General features: G+C 42.1%; 1 protein-coding gene across 1 annotated transcript in view; it reads right to left on the bottom strand.

Annotated features, from left to right (window-relative positions):
* The window catches only part of LOC126214933 (protogenin A-like), a 323,877-nt gene that overhangs the window by 87,174 nt on the left and 224,399 nt on the right, over positions 1–12,304 (bottom strand). The window contains exons 6-8 of the mRNA XM_049941572.1: positions 9,862–10,021; positions 5,081–5,338; positions 55–210 (exon numbers count right to left, since the gene is read on the bottom strand). Coding sequence (XP_049797529.1) covers positions 55–210; positions 5,081–5,338; positions 9,862–10,021 — 574 coding nt within the window. The remainder of the gene's footprint in view (positions 1–54; positions 211–5,080; positions 5,339–9,861; positions 10,022–12,304) is intronic.

Here is a 12,304-nt window from a genome sequence, read left to right as displayed (position 1 = left end):
CACGTTATAGCACTCACTAAATAAATAAATGGGATCTGCTCAGAGCCACCTTACCTCCCTCCGCAGTTCGGCAGATGACTCGCTCCGACTCCTCACTGGCTGACCGCTGGAAGTAGACGCGTGTGTAGAGGGTGTAGTTGGTGAACGGCTGCAGGTCCTCCACGCGGATCGACTGATTGACTGTGACCAACTGTGTCTCCTCCCCTCCTTCTGCAAACACACACAGCGTGAAGAGGCTGAGGTAAGCAAATAATTTATGGTGGTGGACACGTACTTCCAATTTGTGCAGCAGTACAGCAAATGAATGCATCATTTTCTGCATCACAAAACCAACATCATAATCAGCTGTTATCTATTTCCGGCAACAGAAGTTAACATACACCGTGAACATATAAAGCTTAACTAATGACTAAATATGAACACTGAAAACAGAGCCATACTGAGGTCATCCTGCGCCACTCAGAGTAAGGCATGTGGCCACTGTCTGTGAACAGGAGGAACTGGTCACAATTCACAAACAGCTGAAGACGCTGTCAGTGACTTGTATCAATGATCAATTCCATTACTACCTACAGGTAAGTGATGTTCCTATCATATCTAGTAGTAATTTATATGCATCTGTGATGAAGTAAACAATTCAACGGTCTGCTTTACAGCAAACAGAAACTGACTTCTGAGAGGCCAAGGTAGAGAAGATGTTACAAAACAAATGAATACTTTTAATGTACTGGCTGGCTGCATGTTTATTCCTTGTTTTGTAGACCTGTAAAAAATGTGGCTTTTTATGATGCAAAACAATTTGTTGTTTCAGTCACATTTTATTACAGTAAACAGACTGTTTTAAGGATTGGCACATACATCTTCAGGCATATAGTTATCTTTACATGTGTGTTATAGTCGTGTGTAAACTCCCATCATTAAAAACAAGATATAATTGATGCAGTTAACTGCTATGCAACTTTTTAAAAAAAGTTCTTAGGCATTTAACAAAGAAGAAATTAATAATGCAATAAGTAAAGGTAAACCCTCACCATCTATTTGAGGCACTGAGTGCCCTGCATGCACAGAAATGAGACTGAAAACATTGCTGTTCTTTCAGTCAGTGTCACACTCTGGAGCTACTTAACAGATAATATACATACCATATTTACTCGAATCTAAGCCGCACTTTTTTTCCGGTTTTTGTAATCCAAAAAGCTGCCTGCGGCTTAGAATCGAATGCAAAGCAAGCGGAAGTTCTGAAAAATGTTGGTAGGTGCCGCCACAACTAACTTCTGCCGTCGAATGTATGTAACACTACACAGGCATGTTTTGCGGGCACAATGATAAATACTGGCGCCTAAACCTCTGCGTCAGTAAACGAATTAAAAAAAAAAAGAAAAGAAAAAGGTGGAAGACAAGCTTTTTTCTCCACCCCGAGTTTCGGCCACTGCATTTTCATACATTATACAACGAAGTAAATACAAATTCCGTATTGTTTATCTTCGAATGTAGCAGCATTTCAATGTGCTACGAAAATCCGACTGGCAAGACCAGTGATCTCTATACTACTTACTGGTGTGGACATCACTGGGCAAGACTGTTCGGGATGTTTGTCAAAACGGCCAACACTACGTTCTGAATTTTTTCCTACCGGTGAGAATAATATGAATATAAACATTTTGCCATGTATTATTTCGTGTTTGCTGCTATCTCATTTAAATCCTGTTTGCCTAATAAACTACGAAACTAGAGTGAGACAACAACAAACGCGGAAGAATATACATATCATGTCATGTTTATATCCGTATTATTCTTATGCCCAATAGTGATACAATCAGAAATGAAGCACGGCAATTGACTAGATTTTTAAAGCTAAGATGACTCTAATTTCTGTGCAGAATGTAATATACTAAAGAGGCGTCTGCAAAGATTTTCAAACGGAGAAAAATTTTCGCTAAACTCTTGTTCAGAACATCTTCTATCATACGCAGTCTATTATTTAGCTCTTGTTGATCATTATCAAAGAAAGCAGCAGTGTAAGTAACAACAAATAGCAGTCTCTTGCCATTGTTTCACTAATTATACGATATCTCTCTCTCTCTCTTAAGTGGCGGTAGCGTGCACAAAAGCAAGCCATGCCGCGAGCGGTGACAGGCCATAAACACTCATTACAGAATGAGACAAATAATGCATGACACAGTACAATAAAGCATTTTCAGCTTAGAGTGACGTTAACACCTATAACAAAAAGAACGGCACTTATCAGATCAAAGAAAAATAAGCAATCAATTCAAACCAGACGAAGCACGAGAAAAAGGAAGGGTACCCGTATAAATATGGATGGAGCGCCTGACGCATAGTAATGGCTACCTGGTAAAGCTTAACTGCTAAGCTTACGGCTCGAACCAAACTACTGTAGCTGTATCGTCATTCATTCGACCTGAATTGTGTCTCCTATTACAATGGACCAATTTTGTTTCGATTTGGAGGTGCGGCCTAAAACTTTTCTCTCCCCTTGAATTTCGAGTCTCAAATTTCAGGTGCGGCTTAGATTCGGGAAAAATTTTTTTCCTTGATTTCGAATCTCATTTTTCATGTGCGGCTTAAATTCGAGTGCGGCTTAGATTCGAGTAAATACGGTAATAAATAACAGTATACATGTGTTTATGTAGAAGAAAACTGTATGAAAGAACAGGAATGTATTCAACAAAAGTACAGTGATATGGAGTATTACACCAAATGTGTGACTGGATTAAAGATTTCTTGTTAGTCATCCTGGACAGAGAATTATCAACAGATACAGAAACAACTTCGGGTGTACCTTGTACATTAATGCCTGGACAGACAATATTAGTAATAACCTCCAGAGTTTTTGCAGATGACGTGATTACCAACAATGAATCACCTTCTCAAAAAAGTAGCAAAATATTCATCCTTTAGACGTAAAATTGTGCACTTCACAAAATGAGAAAAACATCGTATCCTGTGACTACAGCATCAAGGAGTCATAATTAACATGTACAAGTACCAGGGTGTAACAATTTGTAATGATAGGCGAACATATGGACTGATAAGGTAAGGAATGAGGAGGTTCTTTGCAGAATTGGCAAAAAAAGGAATATTTGGAAAACACTGACAAGAAAAAGGGCCAGGATGATGCGACACCTGTTGAGACATCAGAGAATAACTCCCATATCACTAGAGGAGGCTGTCAAAGGTAAAAACTGCAGGGGAAGACAGAGACTGGAATACATCCAGCAAATGATTGAGGATGTGGGTTGCACGTGCTTCTGTGAGATAAAAACATTGGCACAGGAGAGGAATTAATGGCAGGCCACATCAAAGCAGTCGAGACCTTGTGACCTTATCAGAACCAGTCAAGACTGATGACTCAAAAAAGTGGATTGGACAGGTGGCAGACTTCAGTTCACAGGCAGGATACTGCAAAAATACAGTCACTCTACAGTGGAGAGCTCACAAAACACTTGTGGGTCCCAGCCTAGAATACTGCTCAAATGCATGGAACCTATACCAGGTAGGACTAACAGGGAAGGTTTACTGTACATTAACAATGGTACTATGTATCATCACAGATGGTTTGAATCACTGGAGATTGTCACAGAAAGGTTGACATATCTCAACTGGCAGCTCAGATACAAGGGGCAGTCACATGAAAACCGAAATCCTGCCACAGCGGGACCGCGGAATGGTTCCATTCAAAAATAATCATCAAATGTGTTACAGCATTTATCCCACTGGGAGACTATGCAATCAATTCCTGTTTCGTAGAATGCGGTCGAACACTGACAGATCCGCACTCGTGCACTTCCTTATCTGACTGAATCTTGCTCCAGGTCACCAATGATGTGAAAATCTCACAGTGAACAATCTGAGCTGTACAGAGGATGTTGAATTTTCCCCAACCAGGTCACTGAAGTGCAGTTTTTGTCCAGTTGGCACTGAGGGGGAGGGCATTATCGTGCAACTGGATGATTCCGTCCCTGAGTGTTTCTACTTTATGGCACATCACAGTTCCTGCAAAGTGTCTTCATAGTACTGCACGTTGAGGAACTTTATGTGTAGAGAGGCCCCTGCAGTCAAAGAAAGAGATCATCGTGACCTTACGAGAACTTTTGTGGACAGCTTTGGATTTTATCGGCTGGGGAGATGTGGGATATTTCCACTGACGGTTTCGCCATTTTCCCGCAGGCACGTAAGGTCACGATGCTCTCTACCTTCGACTAGAGGGGATCTCCGCTTGCCGAGTTCGTCGAGGATGGAAACGCAACCAAAGCACAGTGCTATGAAGACACTTCACAAAAACTGCAATGTACCATAACATCAAAATGGCCAGGAGTGCTGTCAGACGGAAGCATATTGGAGCATGACAATGTCTGCCATCCACACTGCCAATCGGACAAAGTGATTTGGTTGGAAAGCACTGCAACATCCTCTACACAACCCCGATCATTCACTATGCGATTATCACACCATTGGCGACTCGAAGAAAGACACGTGTGGTCGTCTGTTTCACACGGGTGCAGTCGTGGATTCACCTGCGGCTGACTGTGTACTACCAAAGTGGAACCGATTGTATCGTCTCCCAGTGAGATAAATCTCATAACGCATATGCTGATTACTTTTGAATGGAACCATTCTGTGCTTCTGTTGTGGCCAGTTTTCCGTTGTCATTCTATTACCCCTCAAAATCAGTGTGCATGGGGAATCTAGTAATACACTGCAACCCCCAATGATTTTTCACCTCAGGTATCAAGAAGACATGACCAGACTAACCACAGTACACAGAGGCATTCAAGCAATTATTCTTCTTACACTCTGTATGTGAATGGGACATGAAGAATCCCTATAAGTGATACAATGTAAAATACCCTCTCCCAGGTATTTCACGGTGGTTTGCATACATAGATGTGGGAACTTGTTAACATATGTCAACTGGTTGAAGCTTTGGCCATACAGTGAGTCGTTACGTTTCGTCCTCCCATTACTTGTAGTCCACCGGAAGCAGTTTCCGATGCCGTATTAGTGAACAGTTTAACTCGGAACGAGATGTCTAATCAGCAGCAGCAGCAGCACAGACCTGTGGGCAGGTAGTGGACAGTGAAGGCGGTGAAGTTGCCGCCGGGCGGCTGGTTCCAGGACAGCTCGATGCCACCGGAGGCCAGCGTGCGACACGAGAGGCCGCGCGGAGGGTCGATGCGCGACGGGGACTTTATCGACAGCCGGGCGACGGCGTAGTTCTCCCCCGCGGCGTTGCGGGCTGCGCACTGGTACAGGCCCGAATCGGACATCTGCGTCGTCGCGATCAGCAGTTCTGCACCCCTCTGCTTCATTCGGCCTGCAACACGTGGAACACGCCATTGGATAATGTGGTAATACTGAAGCACTCTTTTGAGTAGCAATACTGAGGTACAGTCTAGTATGTTCTATATTTTAGCACTAGTAGACCGTACCAGTCAATCTGAGCACTGAGAATTGTTCGACATTTCATAAACAGCATACATTTTACGGTATATTGATAATTTTTACTTATGGACCGTCTGACAGCAACTGAATAAAACACAATTTTAGTGCCACACGCGTTTCACCTTTATTTTCTGCAAGGCATCATCAGTGGCCTGGAATATGTACGTATGATTGCTATTTTATTTACATTTTTGTCACTGTGCCTATAGGTTATAAACAGTTCTGGTGGTTGCTATTTCCTATTAAGTAGTAATGTTTTGAACTGTACTTACTGGTTGTGTGGACAATTTCTTACATATTACTCTCCTGTTACATTTTTGGTGTTGTTCTTCTTCTTATGAATGCCAATTTGCGGTTTTTTCCACATTCCACAGCACTATGCACTGAACACTTTTTTTAATGCAATGTTTTGGTTTCTGTTGCCAACTGTCAAATGTTTTTGCCAAAGATCGAAACTTATGAGTGTAATTATTGAAGTATCTGTGGTCTGTTCGTGTATGCATTTGGGTGTGCGTTTGTGTGTGTGTGTGTGTGTGTGTGTGTGTGTGTGTGTGTGTGTGTGTCCAGATGGCGTGGGGAAGAGTTTTTTTGTTTTATGTTATCATTTCCTTTATTAAGTGTAGTAGGGAGCCTGTGCTGATGTGTGTTTGTTCATTTATCACATCTGCAAGGTTCGCAGGAGAGCTTCTGTAAAGTTTGGAAGGTAGGAGACGAGGTACTGGCAGAAGCAAAGCTGTGAGTACCGGGCGTGAGTCGTGCTTCGGTAGCTCAGTTGGTAGAGCACTTGCCCGCGAAAGGCAAAGGTCCCGAGTTCGAGTCTCGGTCGGGCACACAGTTTTAATCTGCCAGGAAGTTTCATTTATCACATGTTTGTTTTCTGCTATGGCTTTCTGGATGTGGAAGTTTTCTTGTGTTTGTATAAGATGTTTATCATGGTTGCTTATTCTCATTATTTTCATTTCTTGTTCCATGTTTGTAGGATGATGGTTGTAGTGTTTTAAATGTTCTGCAAATGTGGAATGGTTTGTTTCATACTTCCAACATCTGATATGTTCTTTGTATCTTGTTTCAAAATTCCTGCATGTCGTGCCTATGTATACTGCATCACAACTTTGACATTCAAGTTTATATATTACTGATTGTTGGAATTTGTCCCTCTTGGTATACCACACCAAAATTCAGACACACACATAACCAGCACAAAAAAATAAAATAAAATAAAAGTTGAAGCATACATTTTAATTTAGGGGGCTGATATTTCATGATTTTAATGTACTTTGGAGGTTTATAATTTCCATAAATGATAAACATCGGTTACAAAAACCAAATGAAATGTAAACAACAAAAGGAAAGGAGAGATTGTTACTCACTGCAAAGATCATACACTGAATTTCATACAGGCATAATGAAAAGACACATACATTACCTTTCCCCCAAAGCCTTCTTTGGGAAAGGAAACATGGTTTCATTCACACAAGCAGGCACAGCTCACACATGACCAGTACTCCTCTGATTGCACAGTATCACCCTGGCATTGAAACGTTCAACCGTGTTCTTCACTAGGGTTTGATTACCTCTCGTCACATCCCGAGACGAGATATATCCTTCCCAAAATCCTACCGATATCACCCAAAAAAGTGTTCTGCTGGCCACCCAACCTGTACACCTTGTCCATACCTACACCAATTCCACTCCCAATACTGTGTCCTTTGGGTCATTTCCCGGTTGCCGACCCAGGTGCGAGATCTGTTCCGTACCCCCGACCGGCACCTCCTAGTGCAGTCCACTCACAGACACCTCTTACCCTATAAAAGGGAGGGTCACATTTGAAAGCAGGCACGTTACGTATCAGCTATGCTGCAAATACTGTACAGCACTCTCTGTCTACTCGCACAAATGGCCAGTGCCAAACTGCGAACTTCACAATCCAGTTACTGAACATGCTGCACACCACAACACTAATACCTTCAACAGCTGATTCCTATAAGGGCAGTTTGGATACTCCCTTCCAGCACAAGTTTCTCTGAACTGCGCAGGTACGAACTGCCTCTCTAGCAAATCTTGTGCACTCTCACAATCTGCGTGGCCTAAACCTCCTCTAACCTGTTCCCCATTGCCTCACCTTACCTTTTCCATTCTCTCTTCTATCCACACCACTCCTTTCTCATTCAGATTGTCTACTGCCTTCTTCCACCACTCTTCCTCACCCTCATGGGAGCATTCTCTCTCTCTCTCTCTCTCTCTCTCTCTCTCTCTCTCTCTCTCTCTCTCTCTCTCTCTCTCTCTCCCCCCCCCTCTCTCTCTCTCCCTCTCCCGCCTCCCTCTCACTCCAGCCCACCCCCTTTTTCCACCCCCCCTGCCCTGCCTGTTTCCCTCTTCATTACCACCTTCGTCTCCTTTGCTCCCCTCCCCTCCCACCATGTCAACCTCCTCCCCCCCCCCCCTGAGCTCCTTCTGTCTTATGCAGCTATCTGTCGAAAGACTCACCTCCTGCACCCTGTCACCTGCATCTGCCTAGGCAACTGCTCTAACAACCCATACACAATAATCAGTCTCACTGCTATGGCACAAGTGTACTTTGGGGTGTCTGTACTTGTGTCTGTGAATGAGTGTACTTTTACTAGGAAAAGAGCCCGCGTTTAAAAGCTAGTGTGAGTGCTGTTCTGTGCTACATGTTCCTGCGCACCACACATCGATCTGCCACAGTGGTTACTGCTCTTTCATTTTACACAATAAACACCGCTGATCCTCTAAGTGTACTGACTTAAAATGACATTCATATTTTTCATCTTTATATCCCGTATAGAGGGCAAAGATGACATGGGAGGTGATGCAAAAAATTTAAATCTCTCTGTATGTGGCTAGAGGTTAGATTGGTAAGACGTGTGATGTTTTTCTATAAATGTAACTAGATAGCTGTGCGGAAGCCAATAAAATGGAGTTAATAAAATATTGAATGAGTCCCTACATTATTGTTCAGCAATATTTAACGTTTCACTCTAGACAGAGATGTAACAGGCAAATCTCTACAACTGAAGCAGCTAATACTAATCTCTATAAAGTACCCAATATAGGTCACTTGATGTAGTATGCGATCTCATATACACGACTTCTGTTTATGTAAATATGCGATACTTCATTTGATAAAGCGGCCGGTACATTATTTGTGTACCGTTTGAGATTTTTTCTTTCAGTCAGTTTTGTAATAAGTGATGGTATTTTTACTGAGTGACAATAATGTCCATCATTAATCACAGAAAAGATTCATCATCACATACGACTTATTGAAATTCTTATTCCAGATGTATTTTCTGAATGTTAGTATCCAGCATATAGCTTACAACCTGCTGACAGCAACATTGCATTTATTTCACACAGAAGTCTTTTATTCAAAGAAATATTTGAAATTTATGGCTCACTCAAACCATGTGCACTTCAAAATTCGACTCCGCTAATAATTGTTTGTTTTAGTGTTGACATATGTTCAGTACTGACGTTTGGAAAACCTTCATTCTGCTCCTTCAAACAAATGATTTACTTTTCCTGAAAATTAAATATTTCAAAAGTTACTCCTAGTCAAAATTGTCATATTCTAGAATGTTTGTACCTTTGTAATTATTTCCAAGTTTCGGCGTTATTGCCCTGTAGCTGTAACCTCTGATACTTTCACTAAAATAACATGTTACTTAATGGATAACCTGAACTAGAAAATTTTACTTTCTGAAAAAATCTTGGTGAGCTCTGTAACTCTTAGTGCAGGCTCAAAACTTCCACTACATGAAACAGAACCATTATTTTTTACATATTTAAGTAAACTGAACAAATTGTTAAGTTAATTAATAAAGCAGGGCAGCCGGGAGACAAATGCATGAGGATGCATGAAACCAATACCTTCTCCTGCTCATCCCATCCCTTTGCCCTACAGCATAACACACACACATTCTTCAGTCTTTTGCCATGTAACAACTAAATATAGTAGGGGAGGGATTGCCCTTGTGGGAACTGGGAATGAGTGTCAAGCAAGCATACCACAGTCATACATAGCAAGCATATTACAGTCATAGTTTATCTTCATTTGATACAATAATAATACACTTCAAAGTGTTAACTGGTATCGGTCTATACCAACCATCAATAGAGTCAAAATATTGAGGCAGACAGAGACAATCAATGTGACAAGTGACACTTTGTCATGATCGGAGTAGCCAACTTCACTCAAACGGCCAACTCGAAGCAAGTATCCAATTTACCCAAAAAGCCCAACTGACCCCAGCGGCCAACTGCACCAAAGAAGCCAATATCCTATTTCATTTAATGGTGTAGCCTGATGTCAGTGAAAATTCGGAAGTGTTGTGTGAACATGCAGACAGGAGCAGTATTTGAAGTGGAACCTACCATTGATGTGGAGCCGCACTCCATCCTTGAACCACACTATCTCTGGCTTGGGCTCCCCGACCGCCTCACAGTTGAAGCGAACAGTCTTGGCGGCAGGAAAGCTCTGAGAGGGTGGCTTCACTCGCACTTCTGGCGCCTGCCAAACCGCCAGTGTCACCTTCTGGAAAGAGAAACACGTCGCCATTCTGTCTAGACTGATTTACCTGAAGTGTCACGTGCACTAGTAACAACTTACACAAGCTACTGAAATATTGTCCATTTGTCAGATGTCAGATAGTGGTTATTATATTCTATCAGCAATAAATTGTAAGCATTCGTCACACTTTAAATGTACTTCACTCTGTATTTCTAGTGAAAGTGTTCTCATCAGCAGGTGCCGATACCCAGGTAATATGCCTAAAACATAAAAAATTCTAACAATGCATTTGCAGAATTCATAAAATAAAATAAAACACGTCGGACAATAGTTCTCGTCTTACATTGAAATTGTCCACTTCTATGCTCATCAGTCATATACGAGGAACACAAATATGCTTTCAGGTTAAGGAATCCCAAGGAGTAGCTGGTTGCTGGTATGTATGAAACATGCCACCCCTAAACGAAAATACTGCATACAAAAAGGAGGGGAATAAAGCTGGACTTGCTGGTGAAATTAGAATCAGGTGTTCACAAGAAGTAATACAACAGTGTTGCTTAATGTGCAAGTGACATTTAATGAGATTTTTTAACAGCTATTTCGATTTATTTTAATGCAGATACACAATATTGAGTATTTAGTACATCGTCGATGTAATTGTGATTGTAACGATCAGTGTACAAGTAGTATCCTCAGAAATGAGGGAATAGTATGTGGCTGATGGATTCATACTGTGCATCAGTCAGTAGCTCCACTTACACAATGGTAGCACGGGCATAGCAACTCATAAGATGATGGCACATTTTCCAACATGTCCTGTTTAGTTTCATGTAGCCTATGCCAGAAATGTGTTGTTCAGAGTTTTTTGGTGTTTTACTCACACGAACTGAGTGTCGGCAACCTGCTGTCGAGATCTTTATCTCTCAAAACATGTTACTGTGCTGCGTGGAGTGCAGTTAGTGTGCTGAATGCTACCAATTATTACCAAATTTTTCACAACACTGAACACCTCTGCTAAAACATTTCAAATGCTTATATGCCTATCCCACACACACGTGAACAATGCTTATCAAATTTGAATCAACAGCTGTAGGTGTTGGGCTACTTAATGAAGTGGTAATTCTGGTTATATTTACGCCCAATAAATAGCATTTCTCTTAATACTATTCTCACAGTCCACCAACTCCAGTACAAAAACCACCCTGGGATTGAGCCTGCCATGAATAGGACATATTAAATAGTATGACATGGTAAAACATGAGTGCAGTTTTCACATGCAGGTGCCTATAGCTAGTCTAATACCCCAAATGTGAACTCTGTCTAACATTCATAGACTAATAAGGTCTTGCTGAGAACAGATCATAGGGTCGTAGTACACAATTAGACTGTCATCGGCACTGATGTTAAATTCTGTGGCAGTGACATTTTTCTGTACTGACCGAGTTGTACCACAGATTGGGGCGTTACAGGCAATCATCTGCACACCACTAAATTATAAACAGCACAAATGAACGTTCCATAAGGCTGGATCACGATGTGATCAGGAAGAACAAACTGTGGTGTCACCGCCAGACACCACACTTGCTAGGTGGTAGCTTAAATCGGCCGCGGTCCATTAGTACATGTCGGACCCGCGTGTCGCCACTGTCAGGATCGCAGACCGAGCGCCACCACAAGGCAGGTCTCGAGAGACGTACGAGCACTCGCCCCAGTTGTACGGACGACATTGCTTGCGACTACACGTATACGAAGCCTTTCTCTCAATTGCCGAGAGACAGTTAGAATAGCCTTCAGCTAAGTCCATGGCTACGACCTAGCAAGGCGCCATTAACCATATCTGGAGAGAGTCTCACTTGTATTATCAAGAGAAATGTACCACAATGAATTAAAGTTAAGTATACGAGAAGCTCCGTTCTTTTCTTTATAGCTTTCATCACGTATCCTGTTTCAGACTTAACGCCAGTCAGCGTGTGTGTACGCGTGCCTTTCGGTTACCCGTCACTGTGGACTGGCTGCCTTGTCAGTCCACTACACAAACTGTCGACACATAAAGTTGCACTGTGTTCCGTTTCAAATCGTAGTACTGTAGACTGCAGTCAGCAAATACGGTGGTGCCAAGTAAGAGGTGCATTCTCCCAGTGTTTTGGAGAGGCACAATAGCATTACTCCTGGTGTCACAGTGTGAAAAGTCATCGGGTCCCACATCAGGTCACAGACAGCAGTGATCGACAGTACTCTGATGCCACAACAAACGCCACGGACATCTTGTGGCCTCACCAATTGTGCGATAGTATCGTGCTGGCATTT

This window comes from Schistocerca nitens, chromosome 12 (genome assembly GCF_023898315.1).
Source record: "Schistocerca nitens isolate TAMUIC-IGC-003100 chromosome 12, iqSchNite1.1, whole genome shotgun sequence".
Taxonomy (NCBI): Eukaryota; Metazoa; Arthropoda; class Insecta; order Orthoptera; family Acrididae; genus Schistocerca; species Schistocerca nitens.
The sequence above is the reverse complement of the archived record's forward strand: the minus strand, read 5'-3'. Positions and strand labels throughout refer to the sequence as shown.